Source organism: Salmo salar, chromosome 01 (genome assembly GCF_965601325.2).
Source record: "Salmo salar chromosome 01, fSalSal1, whole genome shotgun sequence".
NCBI lineage: Eukaryota > Metazoa > Chordata > Actinopteri > Salmoniformes > Salmonidae > Salmo > Salmo salar.
This window is the reverse complement of record NC_138291.1, coordinates 164,148,041-164,174,758: the sequence shown is the minus strand read 5'-3', so window position 1 is coordinate 164,174,758 and position 26,718 is coordinate 164,148,041. Positions and strand designations below refer to the sequence as shown.

At 44.3% G+C, this 26,718-nt stretch overlaps 1 protein-coding gene across 1 annotated transcript in view; it reads right to left on the bottom strand.

Moving 5' to 3' along the window:
* Window positions 1-26,718, bottom strand: part of LOC106568667 (laminin subunit gamma-3) — a 198,000-nt gene that overhangs the window by 19,972 nt on the left and 151,310 nt on the right. Inside the window, exons 13-21 of the mRNA XM_014139189.3 lie at window positions 21,750-21,938; window positions 20,931-21,176; window positions 15,880-16,033; window positions 14,824-14,966; window positions 13,402-13,580; window positions 8,263-8,458; window positions 5,460-5,713; window positions 3,918-3,994; window positions 3,324-3,458 (exon numbers count right to left, since the gene is read on the bottom strand). Of these exons, the coding sequence (XP_013994664.3) occupies window positions 3,324-3,458; window positions 3,918-3,994; window positions 5,460-5,713; window positions 8,263-8,458; window positions 13,402-13,580; window positions 14,824-14,966; window positions 15,880-16,033; window positions 20,931-21,176; window positions 21,750-21,938 (1,573 nt within the window). The remainder of the gene's footprint in view (window positions 1-3,323; window positions 3,459-3,917; window positions 3,995-5,459; window positions 5,714-8,262; window positions 8,459-13,401; window positions 13,581-14,823; window positions 14,967-15,879; window positions 16,034-20,930; window positions 21,177-21,749; window positions 21,939-26,718) is intronic.

The following is a 26,718-nucleotide window of genomic DNA, read 5'->3' as shown; positions in this document are numbered from 1 at the left end:
CAACCATCTCTGTAGCACTCCACCAATCAGGCCTTTATGGTAGAGTGGCCAGAAGAAAGACACTCCTCAGTAAAATGCACGACAGCCCGCTTGAAGTTTGCCATGAGGCACCTAAAGGACTGACCATGAGAAACAATATTCTCTTGTCTGATATTACCAAGAGTAAACTCTTTGGCCTGAATGCCAAGCATCACGTCTGGAGGAAACCTGGTACCATCCCTATGGTGAAGCATGGTGGTGGCAGCATCATGCTGTGGGGATGTTTTTTAGTGGCTGGGACTGGGAGACTACTCAGGATAGAGGGAAAGATGAATGAGCAAAGTACAGAGAGATCCTTAATGAAAACATGCTCCAGAGTGCACAGGACCTCAGACTGGGATGAAGGTTTACCTTCCAACAGGACAATGACCCTAAGTACACAGCCAAGACAATGCAGGAGTGGCTTTGGGACAATTCTCTGAATGTCCTTTAGTGGCCCAGCCAGAGCCCAGACTTGAACCCGATCGAACATCTCTGGAGAGACCTCTGTTTTCGCTTTGTCATTATGGGGTATTGTGTGTAGATTGATGATGAACAAGGGGTCTGAATAATTTCCGAATGCACTGTATTGGGCCTTCTACAGTCAATTTAGGCGACAACCACCTGTGCTATGCAAGAACATTTTGTGCCAGTGAATTGAAGTTGAACATCGTCTAATGCATCTGTTGAATTAAATGTGCAATACAAAAGTGTAGTGCCTGGGCCTATTTTATTAAAGAAACACCTGGCTGTTCACATACGCAATAGATCGCAAAGCAGGGAATCCCCATTCCACATTGAGCAAATTTTTGGAAATGGCAAGTTCACTTTTTCCTCCATAAATGCACATCAAGTGCAAGTACGCTTCCCAGGATGGGGGGCCTTTTATTAGGAGGGGCGTCTACCGTGGATAGCTAAAATAATGATAAACACTTCCTCAATTTAAATATTAGACCTATGGGGATACATATAGCCTACATTTGGCAGACCAGTACTAGTGATCATTGTAGCCTTTTATCGTCTAGATGTTGAAATATCTTCATGGCTAGAATAAAAACCACCAGACTCATTTGAATGAAAAAAATAATAATTACATGGGGCAGTTTAGAAAAATGAATCCAGTGCAAATCTTCCTCTGGAATAAGGCACATGCTGGGATAATCATGACATAACCAACGTCTCTAATAATACTATAGCTGTCTTTCTATCCCACCTTCAAACCTTCCTTGACAATTAATTTGATAGTCAACTAATGTTAGGCGTTAGGCTATGCTAAGATGTAGCCTAGACATTTTTTCTGATCGACTACAGCCAGGAAGATGAGCCTAGTTTTTCTTTATACGTTTTTAGGAAAGGAAAAATGTGATTTGTGTGTGTCTGAGGTGTGCTGGTGACTTTGATTGATGAGTCTTTTTAGGGTGGTGTGTGTGTGTGTGTGTGTGTGTGTCTGTGTCTGTGTGAGTTTGCTAATTCTCTCCATGTCCATTCAGAAATGTTGTCATGCAAAATATGAATGTTGTTTCCAACTCCCAATCAGCAACTGCTGTAAATCCGTCTGCATATTGAACGTTGAGATTGCCGAAAGGCCAGCCTCTTTGGCAATGACAAGGGGTGGCAAGGAGTGGAATGTTAGCTAAAGAGACTGGTACCCAGGCTAACTCCAGTGTGCTCTAAACAGCTGCTATAAAGAGCAGGATTCATGACCTTGTTTTGTGGGGCACCACTACAGCTAACACCACACCTGGGTGCTATTTGGGAGAAATATACCGAGGAGAAAAGGAGAGGAGCAACAACATTGTGTAAATTAAGTACTGTGTTGAGATATTGCTTCAAGGGACATGTCTGTTTTTATCCATGCAGGTTAAAAGGCTTTTTTGTACCTCATGTGGAGCCTTTAAAATGATGTTGTGTTGGAGGAATGGTGCGGCAAGAAAGAGAGAGAGAGAGAGAAAGAGGGGCCGTGTGTGTATCTGTGTAGGTTTGTATGTATGTTTACATTATAGATTAGAGAGTTTAATAGTCACATGTACAGGGTTACAAATGTATTACAGGGTACAGTGTAATTCTTGAGCTCTGAGCTCCAAAAATGCAGGACATATTAACAACTTTGGCAATGATACATTTCCATTGCGGTGGAAGCAGGGGGGAGCAGCAGGGGGGTGGCAGAAGGGAGACAGTGGGAGCAGGTTGCTGACTAGTGGTGGTTATTCAGCAGTCTGATGGTCTGGGGGTAGAAGCTATTGGCCAGTCTTCCAGTTTTTGCCATGATGCTCCTGTACTGCCTGCGTCTGAGTGATGGAAGCAGGGAGAACACGACATGGCTTGGGTGGCTGGGGTCCCTGATGATATTCTTGGCCTTCCTGCGACACCTGGTATTGTAAGTGTCTTGGAAGGCAGACAGTGTGCACCCAATGGTGCGTTCGGCTGAGTGTACCACCCTCTGTAGCACCTTGTGGTCCGCGGCAGTGGAGATGCCATACCAGGCTGTGATGCAGTCCGTCAGTATGCTCTCGATGGTACTCCTGTAGAACACTGTGAGGGCCCGCGGGGACAGGGCAGATTTCTTCAGCATCCTGAGGTTGAAGAGTCGCTGTCGTGGCTTCTTCACTACAGTGTCCGTGTGGTTTGACCGTTTCAGCTCCTACCACGTGAAGTGGTCACACGCTGTCAGAGTGCCTACCTCTTCCCTGTAGGCCATCTCGTTTTTGTTGGTAATCAGGCCTACTGCTGTTGTGTCGTCAGCAAACTTGATGATGGAGTTGGAACTGTGTGCGAACACGTAGTCGTGGGTATACAGGGAGTACAGGAGGGGACTGAGTACGAACCCTAGTGGGGCCCTCGTGTTGAGAATCAGTGTCGAGGATGTAATGTTGCCTATCTTCACCCTCTGGAGGTGTCCCGTCAGGAAGTCCAGGACCCAGTTGCATAGGGAGGAGTTCAGTCCCAGGGCCGTTAGCTTTGTGGTGAACTTAGAGGGCACTATGTTATTGAAGGCCGAGCTGTAGTCAATAAACAGCATCCTCACATATGTAATCCTTTTGTCCAGGTGGGTGAGGGCAGTGTTCAGTTCATTGTCGATTGCGTCGTCCGTGGATCTGTCAGGGTGGTAGGTGAATTGGAGAGGGTTGAGTGTGTCGGTGAGGGAGGAGGTGATATGGTCTTTGACTAGCCTCTTGAAGCACTTCATGATGTGTGTCTGTGCCTGTGTGTGTGTGTGTGTGTGTGTTCCTGTATGCCTGCATACGTGTGTGCTTCCACATGCCTGCATACGTGTGTGTGTGTGTGTGTTATGTGTAGTTACTCACTGCTCCGTGAGGTTGCTGATGTATTCCTTTGTAGAGTTGTCCTCCAGTAGGTCCATCAGTAGAGAGTAGGTCTGGTTGGAGGCCATGAACGCCTTGGTAGCTATAGACTCTATACGACCAGACATCTCTGTGTGGCTGACAGATAGAGAGAAAAACAGATAGGGTATTAGATATATGGGCCTGACAACCACACCTGGGTTCAAATAGTATTTGTTTGACTTCAGCTTGGTTGATCTTGTCTGCCGCAATGGAACTGAATAGAGCCAAAAATGCAAGCCTAAACCCTGCCCATCTGGCACTCCAGGCAGGTTTGATGAAACGCTTTCAATTATTTGACAAAAAAACAACTGGTCTGCTGAGGAGAAGTCAAATGGATTCCAGCTATTGAGTCAATCTCTCCATTTCCTCTCACTAGACCTAATGTATTACTTCTGCATAATAACGTTTTGTATTGTGGTCATTGATTGAGGGTGTCTGTGGCAGGCCAGCCATTGTGCGACTGACAGATGGAAGAGGCAGGGCCTACATTAGGGGAGATGACCTTTGTTTGCCATAATTGGCCACTTAAAAGTCTATTGAACTCCACTGACTTACCTTTTCATAAGGACCTCTGATTGGTTCACCGCTAAGTTCCATCGGTTGGGCACCGGTGGCACCTCGAAAGGAATGACCTTTGGAAAAGCATAGAAAAAAATGGATGAAATGAAAGCGTGCAGAGGTGGCAGGCTAGCAGACAAAGAAAACTGTCTGAGGACAAGGTGCTACACGTGCTCTGGATGGGACGTGACGTCAGTTGATTTAAAACCTGAATTGTGACCATGCACAGTTATCAGCTAACCTTACATGACCCCAGGACCAGTGTTAAACTCACAGAAAGTAGACTGACTCAATAAAGTCATTTCAGGAAGTCATACTGAAGGCTCCAACTACAGCACATATTCACTCACTAACGTAGACAGAGTCAATGTTTCCATTTACAAGTCCTAGTGCATAAATGTTGACTATTTCACTGTGTGACATTTATTTTGAGAAAGTGCTAATAAAAGAGAGGAAAGTGAATCACAGTATATGACACGCAAAGATGTTCTCTTCCTATTTCAGAGCCGTTCTGCTTGTTAATGTGGAATTGCATTGCTCTGGCTCCAGGCTTGCGCGCACACACACACACACACACACACACCGCCAAAACAAGCGCTCTCATTTCCCCAAAACCACATAACATGGCAGCCATATTCATAATAGATTCCAAGCTGCTGCTAGTGAGCATGGAGCGACTGGGAAAAGATTGAGCTGTGGGTGCAGAACAAATTGTTCATTTCATTTGAGCGTCAGTCAGAGAAACTGTGTGCTCTCTCTCTGCTCTCTCTTTATGGTAGGGATATGGAGCTTCAGAGGGAGAAATACTGCACTTTAGCCATCACTGTGGATCAATACATTACACCTCTACTGAATTATCAGTATCCTTCCCAGGATAAAAAAATGCCAAAATACTTGAAATGGACAAATGACTATCGACCTCGTCAGCATTTATTGTGTGAACTCTACTATATACATGTGAGCTCCACTGTATACATGTGAGCTCTGCTGTATACATGAATGTATGATACTGCTTATTATAATAAGATAAACTATAGTTATGACTGCTTCAAATGACTCAACAGCAGTCATTGATGTGTCAGAGACAGTGGCTGTGTCCCAATAAAATCCCCTTTCTACTGAAATGTGCACACGTTCACTACTTCCCACAAACACAATAGCCTTGGATTGATGGAGGCATGGAGTCATTTACTTTCAAATCAGTGAAGGGAAGTGAAGAAGTGCACACTTTGGGAGGAAGGCGAAATACAGATGTAGGATCTTAATTTGACCATCCTGTTTCAGGATTTAATAATTGTAGTGTATTTGAGGTTTAAAAAGAGTTCTGAAGTTTTTAATTTCTACTTTGAAATTTCAGACATAATTTTCCCTTACGAAAAATGTATCAACCCCTACAAAAATGTTGATTAATTAAAATAACTATAATTCACATTTCCTGTTGCTGTATGATTATTTTCTGGCTGTAGCAAACTGGCTCACATTAAGATCCGACATCTGTAATTAGGACATAGCCAAAGTGAGAGTAAATGTCCCACTGACCATGTTGTCCAGGTCCAGTGTTGCCTGCTTCAGCTGTGTCTGAGCACTTCTGACCACGGATACAGCATCAGCAAGGGTACTACACAATGTTCTCCGCCTGTCCTCCTTCCCCTCCTCCTTTTTTTCCTCCTCCTGCTCTTCCTCCATGCTGGCACTACAGTTCATAGCTCGGGTAACATTGTGCAGCTGGGCTGAGAGAGTGTGTGTAGACGTCTCCATGAGAGCAAACTGTTTAACCAAGGCTTCCTTTGCCTCTGCAGAGAAACAGAAAAACACTGATGTGATAGAAAAACACACAGCATGGATCGTTAAATGGATCCTTTTGATTCCATTTCAATGTTGTTATTTAGGACACAAGTACTGCCAACCCCTTTATAGTAGGACTTTGTAGTGGAACTGTTGCTTTTGATTTTATTTTCATATATATATATATATATATATATATATATATATATATTTTTTATTTTTTTACCTTTATTTAACTAGGCAAGTCAGTTAAGAACAAATTCTTATTTACAATGACGGCCTACATATGATCATGGATTGCATGTGGGCAGTCGTCAATTCTCAGACTGAATTCACCGTTTGTGCTAAAAATGCTCTCTGTGTGTCCGGGTGCCTTTGGTTATTGTTGTAGCTTTATTGTTAAGTTGTTTATTGCAGTGTGCCTCGCTGGTGTGACCTTCTGGCTCTATCTGTGAGAGGTGGGTGTTTACTGCATCCTCTGTGGGATGTTATCCTGCATTTGTGTGTGTCTGTGTCTGTCTCTGTCTCTGTCTCTGTCTCTGTCTCTGTCTCTGTCTCTGTCTCTGTCTCTGTCTCTGTCTCTGTCTCTCTGTGTGTGTGTGTGTGTATGTACAGTACCAGTCAAAGATTTGGACACACCTACTCATTCAAGGGTTTTTCTTAATTTTTACTATCTTGAAGGAGTTCCCACATATGCTGAGCACTTGTTGGCTGCTTTTCCTTCACTCTGCGGTCCAACTCATCCCAAACCATCTCAATTGGGTTGAGATTGGGGGATTGTGGAGGCCAGGTCATCTGATGCAGCACTTCATCACTCTCCTTATTGGTCAAATAGCCTTTACACAGCCTGGAGGGGTGTTCGGTCATTGTCCTGTTGAAAACAAATGATAGTCCCACTAAGCGCAAACCAGATGGGATGGCGTATCGTTGCAGAATGCTGTGGTAGCCAGGCTGGTTAAATGTGCCTTAAATTCTCAATAAATCACAGACAGTGTCACCAGCAAAGCACCCCCACACCATCACACCTCATCCTCCATGATTCATGGTGGGAACCACACATGCGGAGATCATCCGTTCACCTACTCTGCGTCTTACAAAGACACAGCGGTTGGAACCCAAAATCTCAAATTTGGACTCATCAGACCAAAGGACAGATTTCCACTGGTCTAAAATCCATTGCTCATGTGTCTTGGCCCAAGCACGTCTCTTATTCTTATTGGTGTCTTTTAGTAGTGGTCTCTCTGCAGCAATTCGACCATGAAGGCTTGATTCACGCAGTCTCCTCTGAACAGTTGATGTTGAGATTAGTCTGTTACTTGAACTCTGTAAAGCATGTATTTGGGCTGCAATCTGAGGTGCAGTTAACTCTAATGAACTTATCCTCTGCAGCAGAGGTAACTCTGGGTCTTCCTTTCCTGTGGCGGTCCTCACGAGAGCCTGTTTCATCATAGAGCTTGAGGGTTTTTGCGACTACACTTGAAGAAACTTTCAAAGTTCTTGAAATGTTCCGGATTGACTGACCTTCATGTCATGAAGTAATGATGGACTGTCATTTCTCTTTGCTTATTTGAGCTGTTCTTGCCATAATATGGACTTGGTCTTTTACCAAATAGGGCTATCTTCTGTATGCCACCCCTACCTTGTCATAACACAACTGATTGGCTCAAACGCATTAAGAAGGAAAGAAATTCCACAAATGAACTTGTAACAAAGCACACCTGTTAATATATATGCATTCCAGGTGACTACCTCATGAAGCTGGTTGAGAGAATGCTAAAAGTGTGCAAAGCTGTCATCAAGGCAAAGGGTGGCTACTTTGAAGAATCTCAAATATCAAATATATTTTGATTTGTTGAACACTTTTTTGGTTACTACAGAGCAGTGTAGCCTTTTTAGCAATGTGGCGGGGTACCAGCGTGCTGTGGGGAGCGGTCGGACAGGCATAATCCTGATTGGAGTTTTCATCATAATGAAGAAGAGGGATTAAAAATTTGCTAGCTGCATGTCTGTCATACAAACAGGGATTAAGATGGTCACACACAGTCCTGCCTGCTATGAACTGTATTGTGGGGATTTAGCCTCCATTCGGTCTATGTCAATGAGCATGTAAGCCTTTTATGGTACTTTTTCCCCTCTGCTCATAAGATAATGAGAAAGTCAGCAAGTGTGGAGAGAAGATTGTAAGGCTGGTTGACTCCTGATTCATGCTGATTCTGACTCTTTCCATCCAATTATGTTTGGTTTTATCATTATATTGTTGTGTTATATCTTTAACAATGTCAAGCTGAACAGAGTCAGCTAGGCATGGACAGTCATTCCGGGTGCAGCTCGGTGTCCACTATTCTAGGTATACTAGACAGTCTAGTACGGGATAGCATGATGGTATTGTTATCTACAGTATGAGCTAGGCCATGTGTCAGATATAATGGCAGTGGTAAACAGCATTGGCAGTCAGATTTCTGCTGATATGTCCTGACTGGTTGAATGAAAAGGACAAACTGTTAGAATGTTTTCTGATTGGTCGTGTGGAATGAGTGGGTGGCTGATGATTGGTTACCTTGGATAGCCAGGAAGTCCTCCAGCGCATTGGGCAGGCTGTCCTCCCCTTGATGCCCACGCTCATGATGCTGTCGCTCGTGAAGCTGTCGCATGTGATACTCGCGCACATGATGGTAGTGCCCATAGCCACTCCGGCAGTCGAAGCGTGCTAGGAGATTCTCCAAATCCTGCAACCGAGCCTTCAACCTCCCTGCCTGTATAGGAAAACACCAGAACAGCAGACAATGGATGATTTGTGGGAGAGATTGTCAATGATAAAAAAAATATAAAGCCAGGCCTCTGTGATTAAACACATTACTGGCTGGGGTGCCAAACACTCTCAGAGTAGGCAATTAGCAGGCTAAACCTGTGTGTGAATGTGTGTGAATGTGTGTGTGTGTGTGTGTGTGTGTGTGTGGCTGCTAAGCACTAGTAGGTGAGCAGGTCGGTGGAGATGGCACTCCTGTACTCCTGAGTGGCGCAGCGGTCTAAGGCACTGCATCTCAGTGAAAGAGGTGTCACTACAGTCCCTGGTTCAAATCCAGGCTGTATCACATCTGGCTGTGATTGGGAGCCCCATAGGGTGGTGCACAATTTGCCCAGTGTTGTCTGGGTTTGGCCGGGGTAGGATGTCATTGTAAATAAGAATTTGTTCTTAACTGACTTGCCTAGTTAAATAAAGGTTAATTTACAAAAATTATAATAATACCCTTTCATTTATTCACTGCAGCCCCCCATAGGTAAAATCACAGTTCTTATACTAGGCCAAGTACCACAATTAGGCTACTCACAATATAAGACAATAGTGTATCTTGTGTTTTAAATTCTCCTTGCATGAACAAAGGAACATACAGCACAAGCGAGGAAAGGAAAGGATTTCTTCCTGTTTCTTTACTGTTCCTTTATCCCTCTCCACCCCCTTTTTTTCTCTGCTGTCTTTAGAAGGGATGAAGGTGTGCAGAAAGCCAGCGGTGAGAGAGAGAGAAAACAAACTACTTTAGCAAGAACAGGTATACTTTACAGAAGCGACAAAATTCTGCTATTAGCTTTGCCTGCAGAGAGCAGCCACTGTATAGAGTCTGGAGCATACTGTATGGGACATGTATTTGGTGCTAATCTCTGGAGACATGAGAAAGAAACTGGATCATTAAAGCAACTGTCTGCTTTCCAAATGGCACCCTGTTCCCTATATAGTGCAGTGCACTACTTTTCACCAGGGCCCATAGGGGCACTGTATAGGGAATAGGGTGCCATTTGGGATGCAGTCAGCATCTATTTCTGTAGCTGTTTTTGTATCAGTGACTTCACATTGACTTCAGTCTGATTTATTATTTATCTTGGTTTTTGAAAAGAGGCCAGATGGCCACCATTGTTAGACTACAAACACACCCATGGGTAGGAGTTAGAATAGACTTACTAATTGTTGTTTTGGAGCAAATTTCATTATACAATGGTGATGGGTCAATAACAACAGCGGGGAGGGGGGGTATAAGGGACCTCGTATATATGAAATGTTTTTATGGGTTTTATAGTAAAGACATTTACAGTATTTAACTGTGGCAGTGAGCAAGGGGAGGGGTTACAAATACTCTCATGAGTGCCAGGTAGGTAAGACCTTTAACTATGATGGCTGTGCCCTTAGCAACACGCAGGGGAGCGGGTCGAGAGCTTCGAGTTCCTCGTTCCTCCGCCAAATCACTAAGGGCTTAAAATGGTCCACACACACGCACAGATGAGAAGAAGGTGTGACAGTGCCTCTTACCCCTGTAGTTACTGCCCTTGTTATCATGGAGGTGCTTTCCTTGAGCTTGATATGTCGGCATAGGGGTGGAGGGGCAAGACCATGCAGGATCTTAAAGACAAGGCTTGCATCTACATACTGCTTAAAGCTATCCAGACTGAATAAATTATATTTGTGGATGATGTAGTAGGCTTGATTACCAACAATGACGGATCAGCCTACAGGGAGGAGGTGAGGGCCCTGGAGGAGTGGTGCCAGGAAAATAACCTCTCCCTCAACGTCAACGAAATGAAGGAGCTGATCGTGGACTTCAGGGAACAGCAGAGGGAGCACGCCCATATCCACATCTACGGGACTGCAGTGGAGAAGGTGAAAAGCTTCAAGTTCCTTGGCGTACATATTACTGACAATCTGAAATGGTCCACCCACACAGACAGTTTGGTGAAGAAGGCGCAACAGCGCCTCTTCAACCTCAGGAGGCTGAAGATGTCACAAAATCCTTCGTTGTGTTGCAGGGAAGACCAAAATGCAGCGGAGTTGTGGATACTCATATTTTAATTAACAAAAAAAGAGTAAAGCATCCACTTGACAAAACAATAAATGATAACCACAACACTAAACAGTTTTGCAGGCTCACCAACACAGTGCAAAAACAACTACCCACAAAACCAAGTGACAAACATACTCCTACATATATGACTCCCAATCAGGAACAACGATCCCCAGCTGTTCCTGATCAGGAGTCACAAGACCAACACAGAACAATCACACACACAAGACTGCCACGTCCTGACCCCAAAACTACTACAACAGCTCCATCTGCTGGTCAGGACGTGACAGAAGAAATTTGGCTTGGCCCCTAAGACCCTCACAAACTTTTACAGATGCACAATTGAGAGCATCCTGTCGGGCTATATTACCGCCTGGAACGGCAACTGCACCATCTGCAACAGCAGGGCTCTCCAGAGGGTGGTGCGGTCTGCCCAACACATCACCAGGGGCAAACTACCTGCCTTCCAGGACATCTACAGCACCTGATGTCACGAGAAGGCCAAAAAGATCATCAAGGACATCAACCACCTGAGCCACTGCCTGTTCACCCCGCTACCATCCAGAAGGCGAGGTCAGTACAGGTGCATCAAAGCTGGGAAAGAGACTGAAAAACAGCTTCTATCTCAAGGCCATCAGACTGTTAAATAGCCATCACTAGCCGGCTACCACCTGGTTACTCAACCCTGCACCTTAGAGGCTGCTGCCCTGTATACATAGACATGGAATCACTGGTCACTTTAATAATGGAACACTAATCACTTTAATAATGTTTAAATACTGCTTTACTCATTTCATATGTATATACTGTATTCTATTCTACTGTATTTTAGTCAATGCCACTCCGACATTGCTCGTTCTAATATTTAAATATTTCGTAATTACATTATTTTACTTTTAGATTTATGTGCATTGTTGTGATTTGTTAGATACTACTGTACTGTTGGAGCTTGGAACACACGCATTTCGCTACACCCACAATAACATCTGCTAAATATGTGTATGTGACCAATACAAATACAATTTGAATTTGATTTGAACAGCTTGGTTTGTTTTCAAAAATCTTAATTATTTGTTTGTGAAGTGATTAAATTGGTTTCAGAATAGAAATGGCAACAGCACCGCCCTCGATTGCATGACGCTACAGAGGGTGTTGCGGACAGCCCAGTACATCACTGGTGCCGAGCTACCTGCCATCCAGGACCTCTAAATCAGGTGGTGTGAAAGGAAGGCCCAGAAAATCATGAAAGACTCCAGCCATCCAAGCCATATACTGTTCTCTCTGCTCCGCATGGCAAGCGGTACCGGTGCATCAGGCTCTGACACCAACAGGCTCCTGAACAGCTTCTATCCCCAACCCATAATACTGCTAAACAGCTAACAAAATGGCTACACTGACTATCTGAGTTAACCCTTTATTTATTTTTAAGATGGCTAGTCAACATACCCCTATACATACTGTATCTACCTCTATCTCTTCAGTATCCCTGCAAATTGTAAATATGGTATTGGAACTGACCGTGTATATAGCTTTTACTTTCTCGTGTTAATGCACATTTTTATTTCTCGTGTTTGTTGTATCGTATTTTATTTTTAGTACTATATTGATATTGATTACTGCTTAGTTGGGATTAGAGCTAGCAAGAAAGGCATTTCCCTGTGCAAACTCAGCCAGCATGCCACAGAGAGGCCCAGATAGCACTTGCAGCTAGTGTGGGAGAAACAACCGGTGGGAGAAACGACCAGAAAGAGAATTTGTGATTTCGGAGGGAGTAAGACTTCTAGGCTTGAGTGGCAGGTTTGATGAGAGGGGCGGCCAGATGAACAGGGTGGGGTGACTTGAAAGCGTGCATTCAGATTCACAGATTCTATTTCCAGTATTGATTGAGATATATTCCTGTATGATGATATGGCCTCTTAATGGCTTAAAGCCTAATGTGTCTCATCTTAGTAGCACCCTCTAGTAGCTTATAGCCTCGTGTCTCATCTTAGTAGCGCCCTCTAGTAGCTTATAGCCTCGTGTCTCATCTTAGTAGCACCCTCTAGTAGCTTATAGCCTCGTGTCTCATCTTAGTAGCACCCTCTAGTAGCTTATAGCCTCGTGTCTCATCTTAGTAGCACCCTCTAGTAGCTTATAGCCTCGTGTCTCATCTTAGTAGCACCCTCTAGTAGCTTATAGCCTCGTGTCTCATCTTAGTAGCACCCTCTAGTAGCTTATAGCCTCGTGTCTCATCTTAGTAGCACCCTCTAGTAGCTCATAGCCTCGTGTCTCATCTTAGTAGCACCCTCTAGTAGCTTATAGCCTCGTGTCTCATCTTAGTAGCACCCTCTAGTAGCTTATAGCCTCGTGTCTCATCTTAGTAGCACCCTCTAGTAGCTTATAGCCTCATGTCGTATCTTAGTAGCATCCTCTAATAGCTCATAGCCTTGTGTGTCTTATCCTAGTTTTGTGAAAACAAAACATTATGTGCTGAGCCCAGCCGTTATCTTACTACTTATTTTGGCTAATAAATACTAATGATTTGGAAATTCAGTGTTTGTGACTATTTACCCATGCAACATAACTGTAACAATTTACTAACTTTAAATGTGGCATGAACACAACCAGTCATGATGTTTTCATCGGATTGTCAAACAAATCACGTTAAAAAGTAAGTTACCTTCGCACTTTCATCCAAAATAACTCCAGCATCCGAACAGTGCACCGTAACTATCTCACCACAGAATGCATCCGAGCGAGCAAAACAGAACCCCTCTTTCTTACTATACATGTATCTGATACTTTCTGGTCGAAAAGAGTATAGCAGACAGACAGAGAGAGAGAGAGAGAGAGAGAGAGAGAAAGACAGACAGGAGCAACACTCTTACCTGCTCCTTGACTAGCCCATAGCAGACAGGGCACTCCTCACACTGGTGTGTGGCTCTGTTGTGGAAGTAGTTGAGCTCACATTGGTCACACTTGTACCCCACGAAGCCCTGGCGGCAGGGACAGGTGCCGTTGGTGTGGCACTGCATGGAGCTGGAACCCATTGGGTCGCAATTACAGGCTGAGAGGAACAGGGGGAGACAGGGGTGGAGAGAGGGGGAGGCAGGGGTGGAGAGAGGGACAAGGGGAGGCAGGGATGGAGAGAGGGGGAGACAGGGTGGAGAGAGGGGGAGGCAGGGATGGAGAGAGGAACAGGGGGAGACAGGGGTGGAGAGAGGGGGAGACAGGGGTGGAGAGAGGGGGAGGCAGGGGTGGAGAGAGGGGGAGGCAGGGGTGGAGAGAGGAACAGGGGGAGACAGGGGTGGAGAGAGGGGGAGACAGGGGTGGAGAGAGGGGGAGACAGGGGTGGAGAGAGGGGGAGGCAGGGGTGGAGAGAGGAACAGGGGGAGACAGGGGTGGAGAGAGGGGGAGACAGGGGTGGAGAGAGGGGGAGGCAGGGGTGGAGAGAGGAACAGGGGGAGACAGGGGTGGAGAGAGGGGGAGACAGGGGTGGAGAGAGGGGGAGGCAGGGATGGAGAGAGGGGGAGGCAGGGGTGGAGAGAGTGGGAGGCAGGGGTGGAGAGAGGGAGAGGCAGGGGTGGAGAGAGTGGGAGGCAGGGATGGAGAGAGGGGAAAGGGGAGGTGTGATGGAGAGAGGGGGAGGCAGGGGTGGAGAGAAGGACAGGGGGAGGCAGGGGTGGAGAGAGGGGGAGGCAGGGGTGGAGAGAGGGGGAGGCAGGGGTGGAGAGAGGGGGAGGCAGGGGTGGAGAGAGTGGGAGGCAGGGGTGGAGAGAGGGGGAGGCAGGGATGGAGAGAGGGGAAAGGGGAGGCAGTGATGGAGAGAGGGGGAGGCAGGGGTGGAGAGAGGGACAGGGGAGGCAGGGGTGGAGAGAGGGGGAGGCAGGGGTGGAGAGAGGGGGAGGCAGGGGTGGAGAGAGGGGAGGCAGGGATGGAGAGAGGGGGAGGCAGGGGTAGAGAGAGGGGGAGGCAGGGATGGAGAGAGGGGAAAGGGGAGGCAGTGATGGAGAGAGGGGGAGGCAGGGGTGGAGAGAGGGACAGGGGGAGGCGGGGGAGGCAGGGGTGGAGAGAGGGGGAGGCAGGGATGGAGAGAGGGGGAGGCAGGGATGGAGAGAGGGGAAAGGGGGCATGAATGGCATATAGACAAATAGATTTGTTGTTGAAGAATTAGACATTGCATGTGTGCGTGTTACATTTCTAACTTCTTATTGTTATCAGAATGACTTGTTTTAGCACGTTTTGATATGTCTTAGTGTTTGCACATAAGGACTTCTAGCCCCAATCACAGTATAGGCTACTGTAGCTACCTCTGCAGCCCCGTGAGGAAAAACCAAAGAAGCCCATACGACATGTGCTGCACAGCCGCCCCTCCACTCCCAGCCGACACACACACTGGCCTGTGATTTGGTGGCAAGCCATGGAAGATGAGCCAATGGGGTTACAGGTGCACCTAAGAAACATTGAAAGTGATTCACATAACACTTACTAATGAAAGGAAACAGAACCACTGAATTTCTAAGTATGGAACCATAGATATATAATAATTACTATTCTAATTAAGCAATAAGGCCCAAGAGGGTGTTGTATATGGTCAATATACCACGGCTAAGGTCTGTTCTTAGACACGACACAACCCCAGAGGTACCTTATTGCTATTATAAACTGGTTACCAACCTAATTAGAGCAGTAAAAATACATGTTTTGTCATACCCCTGGTATACGGTCTGATATATACGTGCATCAAAGCTGGGACCAAGAGACTGAAAAACAGCTTCTATCTCAAGGCCATCAGACTGTTAAACAGCCATCACTAACATAGAGAGGCTGCTGCCAACATACAGACTAAAATCACTGGCCACTTTAATAAATGTATTTAATAATGATATCACTAGTCACTTTAAATAATGCCACTTTAATAATGTTTACATATCCTACATTACTCATCTCATATGTATATACTGTATTTTATACCATCTATTGCATCTTGCCTATGCCGCACTGCTATCGCGCATCCATATATTTATATGTACATATTCTGATTCCATCCCCTTACGTCGTGTGTATAAGGTAGTCGTTGTGAATTTGTTAGATATTACTGCACTGTCAGAACTAGAAGCACAAGCATTTCTCTACACTCGCATTAACATCTGCTAACCATGTGTATGTGACCAATAAAATTGGATTCGATTTGATTTGCTATACCACAGCTGTCAGCCAATCAGCATTCAGGGCTCGAACCACCCAGTTTATCATTAATAATAATGACTTATTCTATTTCTATGATCAGAACCAATTATAGAGTCAGAATGCATGACAATAGAACCATATAGAAGATTCCAGAATCACTTTAGGATTTCCTGTACCTCTCACAGCCTACTCCAGATTGCAGGTTGAAGAAGCCCACCTCACACTGACCACAGTCTCGCCCGGTCACATGAATAAGGCACAGACAACTTCCTGTCTGGGGGTCACAGTCCTCCAACGACCCAGAAGTCCCTGCAGGACTGCAGCCACAGCCTGGGAGAAGACACAACCACACGTCAACGTCATGTCAAACACACAAAAAACACATGTAAATCACATAATCTCATATCAAATACTGTATCAAAAAGTATAGTAGCCTAAACGGGCAAAAGCATTATCAAAACAGAACACAAATCCAACAAAGTATGCAAAAGGTACACATGTCATATACATCATCCAAACAGTACACTGAACACAGTGTCACAAATGAAGTCAACCACTGAAGCTTATTCTTCTATCAATGTTGTGGCAATTGTATATTTCCTGTCCTCTGTCCATTCACTATCTGCTATTCATTCACTCAATCTTCTATTCCTTTGCTCTATCCTTCGCTCTATCGTCTAGACAGAGTTAAAGTAAAAACCCCTATCTCTCTGTAGGGCGTGTCCTGTCTGCCCTGCGTGCCTGGCTTTTGTTATCTAGGACAGTGCAGAGAAAGAAGAGACCATCTACTGTACATGTACATTGTACTTCAATCAATCAATCAATCAATCAATCACCTAACCAAACCTACATGAACATATTGCCTCAATCAATCACCCCAACTACACTGACTCGGTTCCGGTACTCCTTGTATATAGCCTGTATAAAGCCTCATTATTGTTATTTTATTGTGTTACTATTTTCTTTGCATTCATTTGCAAATGTTCTTACTTTTTAAGTGCATCATTGGGAAAGGGCTTGTAAGTAAGCATTTCACGGTAAAGTATACACTTGTTGTAATCGGCGCATGTGACAAATAAAATTAGATTTTATTTGAATGACTGAGCTAAGCAGACAGAGGTTGCGTCCCAACTGGCACACTGCACAAAAAATACATGTTTTATTGTCACATGGACTGGATAGGTGCAGTAAAATGTGTTGTTTTACAGGGTCAGCCATGTTAGCACTGCACCCCTGGAGGAAATTAGGGTTAAGGTCCTTGCTCAAAGGCCAAATCGACAGGTTTCATCTTGTCAGCTCGGGTACTCAAACCAGCGACCTTTCAGTTTCAGGCCCAACACTCTAACAGCTACCTGCCGCCCTAAAGGCTCTATGGGCCCAGGTCAAAAGTAGTGCACTATATATGGAATAGGGTGCCATTTGGGATGCAGAAAACAGTAGATGACAGAGGGAGAGGGTCCCTGACTCTTACTGTCTCCTTCCACACACACACACACACACACACACACACACACACACACACACACACACACACACACACACACACACACACACACACACACACACACACACACACACACACACACACACACACACACACACACACACACACACACACACACAGGATGATATGGCTGCCCCACAGACACCCCACAGATACTGTAGGCAGGGGTGAAAGTAGATACTCCGGGTAGCCATTTGGTTAGCAGTCTTATGGATTTGGGATATAAGCTGTGCAGGAGCCTTTTGGTCTCAGACTTGGCCCTCCAGTACCACTTGACGTGCAGGAGCAGAGAGAACGGACTGTGACTTGGTTGACTGGATTCTTTGACAATTGTTAGGGGCTTCCTCTGACGCCGCCTGGTATAGAGGTCCTGGATGACAGGGAGGGAACTAGGCCCCAGTGATGTACTGGGCCGTATGCACTACCCTCTGTAGCGCCTTGCGGTCGGATGCCGAGCAGTTGCCATACCAAGCGGGGATGCAGCCAGTCAAGATGCTCTTAATGGTGTAGCTGTAGAACTTTTTGAGGATCTGAGGGCCCATGCCGACTCTATTCACCCTTCTAATGAGGGGGAAGACGTGTTGTCGTGCCCTCTTCACGACTGTGTTGGTTCCTGGGGTTGTAGATGGAACATCTCTGTTGTTATAGGCTGCTGGGGGACACAGACATCTCAGAACATCTCTGTTGCTATAGGCTACTGGGGGACACAGACATCGCAAAACATCTCTGTTGCTATAAGCTACTGGGGGACACAGACATCTCAGAACATTTCTGTTGCTATAGGCTACTGGGGGACACAGACATCGCAAAACATCTCTGTTGCTATAAGCTACTGGGGGACACAGACATCTCAGAACATATCTGTTGCTATAGGCTACTGGGGGACACAGACATCTCAGAACATCTCTCTCTCTCGCTCTCTCTCTCTACATTTGTGTATGTTCCTTCTCTTCCTCTTTCTCCCTGTACCTCTGTGTCTCTATTTCTCTTTCTCTCTATTTATCTCACTCTTTTTCTTTCTTTCTTTCTTTCTTTCTTTCTTTCTTTCTTTCTTTCTTTCTTTCTTTCTTTCTTTCTTTCTTTCTTTCTTTCTTTCTTTCTTTCTTTCTTTCTTTCTTTCTTTCTTTCTTTCTTTCTTTCTTTCTATCTCAATCTGTACCTCTCTCTTTCTTTCTCTATATCTCGCTCTCATAACCCTACAGTAACCTAATCTTCCAAGTCTCTTCATGTTTATCAGGAGAAAAACTTGCTGATAAGAAAATGTACTCTTTCTACTAACAAAATACTGTAGTTGGAAGGTCAACTGATCAGGGCAGACTGCTCTCTGCATCTTTCCCAGAGCTCCTTTTAAGTGACACCATTACCTTATAAAGATTAATTAAGATAAAGAATCTGTAGGTGTATGACTTCTATTCACTCTGAGAGAACCTGTAAAACTAAATCTTCTCCCACTTTCCAACCACTCCAACGCCACTTCAGTCCATGTGGAGTTCCTAATGGCACTTTTAACCACCTAACTCTAAGGAAGACTCTTTTACTGCACCTGAAATCTTTTGTTCGACCTGAAATCTTTTGGACATAAAAGCAATGTTGAGGAAATCTTCTTTGACTCAGAAAAGGATACATATATGATAGGTGAAATATACAAAACCATGCAGAAAGACTATCCAACTGATAATCTCTTAGAAAAAAATATAAACTCTTGGAATCAAGAATTCTAAATACCTGATTATAGGCACAAGATCGAGGGAGTGTTGGAACATAAGTAATGAAATTACCGTTAACAAAAATGTACGCTTAATCCAGTACAAAATAATGTATAGAATGTATTATACAAGAGACTAAATTCACATGTTCTACAGCACAACGGCAGAGTCATGTGTAAAGTATAAAACTAAGAAAGACTCAATAATCCATGCCTTCTGGGAGTGCTATAAAGTCCAAAAGTTATGGGCGGAGTTAGAAAGCTGGCTGTCAGAAGTTTTACGATGTAAATTTACTTTTAATCCGCCTATCTGCATATTTCAAGACATGGAATAGGAGGGTGAGGTGACCATACTTTTCTCGTCAATGATTTTGAAAAAACGTCTACTTAAAAACTAGAAATCAAATGGTCCTCTATCACTACAACAGTGGATGAATCTAATATATTATTATTGAAATATTGGAAAGGTCTGGGCTACGGAGAAAAATAGAACAGTACAATTTCACACCATATGGCATAGAGTGCTACAAGCACTGGAACGTTCCAGGGATGAAGGATGAGGGGGAGTGTGGTTGTGAGATATACATTATGTGTATGGTTGTGGTGGGAACATGTGGGTCTGAACAGGTGTGATGTCATTGATGTTTGTAGAAATGTGTGTGTTTGTTTGTTTATGTAGGGTTGTTATTGTTTGTACAAAATTGTACAAAAAAAGGACTCTTTTCCTAATTATTATTTTCCTGAGCATTCCATCCATCTGCTATCAAGAATCTTTAGACTCTTTGGAATTGTGAGAATTGCTGAAATCCAGTTGATATATCAGTAAGAGGGAAGCACTTTCAAAACCCTCAAGAAGAGCTCTTGAAGGCACACTGACACCCACACATAATGGACAAATACACAGATACACAAACACACAATATAACACATGCACTAACACACTTTGAAATGTACAGACTCACACATTCAGATACATGTCACCATATTTCTATTCAAATACATTCAGTGTCAATACATTCTTCATTTAAGATCTCTTCGATGTAAAGTCCCCTGTTTAGGGGACCTGCGTGGTTCTGGTACCGGTTCCAACCAACATTTTACTTAGAAAACGATCTGTGGACACTGTAGATCGAAGTGGCTTGCAATGAGCGGTAGCCCTGATTCTCACAGACACAGGAATATGTCTCTTCTGCCTGTACGAAGCAGGGATGTCCCTCCTACCATTTCATTCACTCTTCCGACTGTCCATCAACTCCTGGCTGAACCCTACATCACAACCACTGGAACCCTTACATCACAACGCAGCAGGAGAGTGGTTTCGTCACAGTAGCACATTCAGAGATCGATTTATAGCCAGTAATCTAAAATAATTAATAGATTTGAAACCAAAAATGTTTTTTGGTTTGTCATAGACAGACGAGATTAATATGGGGCGTGTTCCTAACGAGTTCAGGAAGCTAAACTAGAGCTCTGTGAGATGTTCACAGCGATGGGGCAGATGTTTTGATCAAGAGAGACCTTTAGAAAATACTGTATGTACATTTTCTCTGACACTAAATATACAAATATGTATTTTACAGTTATAAAGAAGGTGAAATCTTATACTTAGTCGTTTGATTATTCTTTATTTATTAAAAAATATAAGTTATTTCAAGCCTTATTCTTACAGTTTTGTTGAATAGGAAATACATTATATAACATTTTTTATATTTTCATATTTTTTATCATATTTGTACTGTGTACTTGAGCTTGTCTTCTCAAAAGTGACTACACCTCAGCAATTTATAACTATTTTTTACCCCAAAGGTGAGATTTGAACCATTCTTGCAGTCTGGATCATTACTAGTTATTGTTAATGGCCCTCTCATGATAAATAATTACTTTTGGGGATTATGTAGATTACATTTTCCATTACATTTAGTTACATTTAAGATGTAAAATTGTATATTTCCCCTTAATTAAAAACCTGTAACTCTAACCCAACCCTATATACACCCTTCCCAAGTTTCCATACTCACGTTTGCACTTTTGGGCCACAGTGCGGTTCAGGGCGTCCCCATAGTAACCTTGTCGGCAGCGTTGGCAATGGTCTCCCTCGGTGTGTCCCAGGCACTTCAGGCAATGGCCCGTCATGTGATCACACACGCCCAGCGCGTTGGGGTCCACATTATCGTTACAGTCACACTTCTCACACGGTTGAACTGGCCCTGACTGGCCCAGGGGGTCGCCGTGGAAACTGTCCTCGCACATCTCACATCTGATGCCTGTGGAGAGAAGGTGTGTGTGTATGTGCGTGTGTATATGTGTGTTTGTGTGTGTGTCGGGGGGTGACAGGTGACAGGGTTTTTGATAGGTGAGTTATGGATGATGTTGGGCTAGAGGGTTTGGGGGCCATTTTCATTTCAACCTAAATCAATATCTGGTAATGAAATTCTGGAAATGAATGAATGGCCCAAACCTGACAAAGGAATATGGAATATTTTTAATTCAAACACTGTGCTCTACATGATAGAATCATGACTAATTTTATCAAGACAGCGAGGACACCAATACAGGTTTTATTAAAAATCTGTCAGCCAATTTGTGGAAATCTGCTTCACTGAGCAAGCAATGAACTCAATGGCTGTGTCCTAAAAGGCACCCTATTCCCTACATATTGCACTACTTTAGAATAGAGCCCAAGCTCTGGTCAAAAGTAGCGCACTATATAGGAAATAGGTTGCAATTTGGGATGCAGCCCAGTTTAACCCTGGTGAGGTCTGCTCATCATGGGAAAATGGAATGGTTTGTTCCCATTATCCGACATCTACCAGTCATGTAATATGATCTCAGCTCACCTCTCTGTCCTGAAGGGCAGTTGGTACAGACCACCTCCCCCGTCTCCGTCATTTGAGCACAGCTGGTACGGTCCGGGCAGGGGCAAGGTCTGCAGTCATTGGGCGTGCCAATCAACGCGTTGCCATAGTAACCATCCAGACAACGCTCGCAGGTTGGTCCTGTGGTGAAGTCGATACACACACACACACCTGGAGTAGAGAGAGGAGAGGAGGCATTTACAACACACACACCTGGACTAGAGAGAGGAGAGGAGGAATTTACAACACACACACCTGGAGTAGAGAGAGGAGAGGAGGCATTTACAACACACACACCTGGAGTAGAGAGAGGAGAGGAGGAATTTACAACACACACACCTGGAGTAGAGAGAGGAGAGGAGGCATTTACAACACACACACCTGGAGTAGAGAGAGGAGAGGAGGCATTTACAACACACACACCTGGAGTAGAGAGAGGAGAGGAGGCATTTACAACACACACACCTGGACTAGAGAGAGGAGAGGAGGCATTTACAACACACACACCTGGACTAGAGAGAGGAGAGGAGGCATTTACAACACACACACCTGGACTAGAGAGAGGAGAGGAGGCATTTACAACACACACACCTGGAGTAGAGCTTGGAGAGGAGGCATTTACAACACACACACCTGGACTAGAGAGAGGAGAGGAGGCATTTACAACACACACACCTGGACTAGAGAGATGAGAGGAGGCATTTACAACACACACACACCCGTAGATAGATATGTAAAGTGTGTCTTACAGGACCATCATACCGGCTCTCAGTAGCAGGCACACTCACACATAGTCGCAAACACACACAAACAGACAGACAGACAGACAGACAGACAGACAGACAGACAGACAGACAGACAGACAGACAGACAGACAGACAGACAGACAGACAGACAGACAGACAGACAGACAGACAGACAGACAGACAGACACACACACACACACACACACACACACACACACACACACACACACACACACACACACACACACACACACACACACACACCAAGGAGGATGGATGCTGTAACAATTTTCTTCTCTGACAGATCCAGGCCACAGTGAGTGTAGTTTCTCTAGCCATCAGTGAGTGTAGTTTCTCTAGCCACCAGTGAGTGTAGTTTCTCCAGCCACCAGTAGAGTGTAGTTTCTCCAGCCACCAGTAGAGTGTAGTTTCTCTAGCCACAGTGAGTGTAGTTTCTCTAGCCATCAGTGAGTGTAGTTTCTCTAGCCACCAGTGAGTGTAGTTTCTCCAGCCACCAGTAGAGTGTAGTTTCTCCAGCCACCAGTAGAGTGTAGTTTCTCTAGCCACAGTGAGTGTAGTTTCTCTAGCCACAGTGAGTGAAGTTTCTCTAGCCACCAGTGAGTGTAGTTTCTCTAGCCACCAGTGAGTGTAGTTTCTCTAGCCACCAGTGAGTGTAGTTTCTCTAGCCACCACTGAGTGTAGTTTCTCTAGCCACCGGTGAGTGTAGTTTCTCTAGCCACAGTGAGTGTAGTTTCTCTAGCCACAGTGAGTGTAGTTTCTCTAGCCACAGTGAGTGTAGTTTCTTTAGCCACCAGTAGAGTGTGCCGTGTGGCTGTGTCTCTAAACAGCCACCATACATGTACTAAAGCTCTTCACACAGCCACAGCAGAATGGAAGAGGAATAAGAGGAAACACTCAATACTGAAACCCAGGCCTCCACCGCAAAGAGAGCTAGCGAGCAGAAAGAACTGGTCTAAATTCAACCTGACTGTAATTGCTTTGGGAAATACAAGAGCTGGCTTCAGACAGAAAGACTTTCAAGAAGTAAATTAATTTCCCCCAAGTGAACGAGATAATCATATTTATTATGTCCCAAAAACAAACTGTTAAATGCATATGTCTTCTAAAGCCTCAGGGAAGATAACTTTTGGGCTGTATGTAGCTCCAGCTCTTCACATCTAGTTAACTTTTTGTAATCACAATTAATCGCATGGTCTGAAATTGTTTGAATAAAAACTGAAAACATCCAATATACAGGCTGTATCACAACTGGCCGTGATTGGGAGTCCCATAGGGCGGTGCACAATTGGCCCAGCGTCGTCCGGGTTTGGCCGGTGTAGGCCGTCATTGTAAATAAGAATTTGTTCTTAACTGACTTGCCTAGTTAAATAAAGGTTTATTTAAAAAATATCTATACAACTAAAAACAACAATGTTATATCAAAACAAGCAGACATTGAGGTTAAATTTGATAAAGCACATGTAGCTTTATCAACTTCCTTGATTTTGCTTACCGTTACTTTGGACAAAATCAAGACATCAATATTATAGTAACGCTTAGATTACAGAATCTTAAATTACAGCTCAATTTCAGCAAATTCTGAATTTGTGAAATAAAAGCAAATCCTGCGATTAACTCAATGACATTTTTTTTTATTGTTTGACAGTCCTAAGAATAACATCAGGTTTCCATGGAAACCCCCCTCTTATGGAATTAATCACTTTTGACCAGTTAAATCGTTTTTTTCTCTGTCTTTAAATATAGAAAATAAACTATTTGCTGGGATATTAGCCACAGACCCTTAACTGTTGAATATGCTCTTTGGTCATTACGTTGGAGAAACACAGTTGGAAGAATAAACACTCTGCAAACCCTAACATAAGTTTAAAAAAATAACATCCTGCAATTCATCAAACTTCACTTCACTAATGTTGCAATTAGAGACAGTTTGACATCTACTGGGGGTGCTGGTCCAACTCAAGGTGCAATAAAAATAAATGTACCTCCCTCCCAAACATGAAACATATTTTGACATAACACTTCCCTTGTTCTGTAAAAAAAATTGCACACCGTCCCCGTCAGATAATTAATTGTAAATAATGTTTCCGACCACAAATAACAATAACTGTGTTTATAAAATGTGGATATCGACTTTGCCACTTTTGTGGCACTGTTGTTTTGTTCTGATCCATAGTTCTGACTAGCATAATAATAAAGTACTGGTTTATACTGTTCCTTTCTGGTTCTTTTTTTACCTCTGAAATCAACATAGTTTTTACATTTACCTCATTAAATTACTCCACCAATCAGTGGGCTCTGGTCAAAAGTAGTGCACTACATAGGTAATAGGGTGTCGTTTGGGCCATAGCATATTAGGTCTTCACTGAGGTGGCTAATACTAATGCTTGACATCCAAGCATGTAATGCCAGTCATTCAATATAATAGGCTAGCTAATAAAATATAGTGATTGTTCATCATAACACAAAGAGTTGAGGGTTATTGAATCGCACTAAGAACTGATTGTGCGTCTGTGTCTATGTCAAATGAGCCATAATAGACTTAATGGTCACAAAGTGCTGACAGACAGTACTGACTGTGAAGATGACTGAGCACAGTTCAGTTACTGAGGCTCTTCCTGCATGGGTCTGGACTAGTGTTACTGTTGTTTTTAGTTCATTGCTTCTTCTGTAAATGGACCTGTTCTGCTCTACCAATTACATCAGCTGTTACTGCATATTTTAAGATCAAATTATACTCACCATTGCCAAAGTCATTCATCATCATAATCATAATCTTCCTCCTCATGCTCACCATCACCATCTTCATCTTCAACATCATTGCTTCATTACATTCATGTAAAGTCTAAGTTCAGCATGTACTGGAGCTAATTTACAATGAACTTCCCCTCCACTATTGAATTGAAATAGGAATCTGGAGAGACAGCCTAGCTCATCCCAGCTCTGATCTACCCAGCTCTACTCTGATCTACCCAGCTCTACTCTGATCTACCCAGCTCTACTCTGATCTACCCAGCTCTACTCTGATCTACCCAGCTCTACTCTGATCTACCCAGCTCTACTCTGATCTACCCGGCTCTACTCTGATCTACCCAGCTCTACTCTGATCTACCCAGCTCTACTCTGATCTACCCAGCTCTACTCTGATCTACCCAGCTCTACTCTGATCTACTCAGCTCTACTCTGATCTAACCAGCTTCACTATAATCTACCCAGCTATACTCTAACCAGCTCTACTCTGATCCTCCCAGCTCGACTCTGATATACCCAGCTCTACTCTGCTCTAGCCAGCTCTACTCTGCTCTACTCTGATCTACTGAGCTCTACCCAGCTCTACTCTGTTCTACCCAGCTCTGCTCTGATATACCCAGCTCTACTCTGCTCTAGCCAGCTCTACTCTGCTCTACTCTGATCTACTGAGCTCTACCCAGCTCTACTCTGATCTACACAGCTCTACCCAGCTCTACTCTGATCTACCCAGCTATACTCTAATCTACCCAGCTCCACTCTACTCTACCCAGCTCTACTCTCATCTACCCAGCTCTACTCTGATCTACCCAGCTCTACTCTACTCATCCCAGCTCCACTCTGCTCTACCCAGCTCTACTCTGATCTACCCAGCTATACTCTAATCTACCCAGCTCCACTCTACTCTACCCAGCTCTACTCTGATCTACCTAGCTCTACTCTGATCTACCCAGCTCTACTCTGCTCATCCCAGCTCTGCTCTGTTCTACCCAGCTCTACTCTGATCTACCCAGCTCTACACTGCTCATCCCAGCTCCACTCTGCTCTACCCAGCTCTACTCTGATCTACCCAGCTCTACTCTGCTCTACCCAGCTCTACTCTGCGCTACCCAGCTCTGCTGTGATCTACTCAGCTCTGCTCTGATCTATCCAGCTCTGCTCTGATATACCCAGCTCTACTCTGATCTACCGAGCTTTACCCAGCTCTACTCTGATGTACCCAGCTCTACTCTGATCTACCCAGCTCTACTCTGATCTAACCAGCGCCACTATAATCTACCCAGCTATACTCTAACCAGCTCTACTCTGATCTACCCAGCTCGACTCTGATTTCCTCATCTCTACTCTGATCTACCCAGCTCTGCTCTGATATACCCAGCTCTTCTATGATATACCCAGCTCTACTCTGCTCTACCCAGCTCTACTCTGCTCTACTCTGA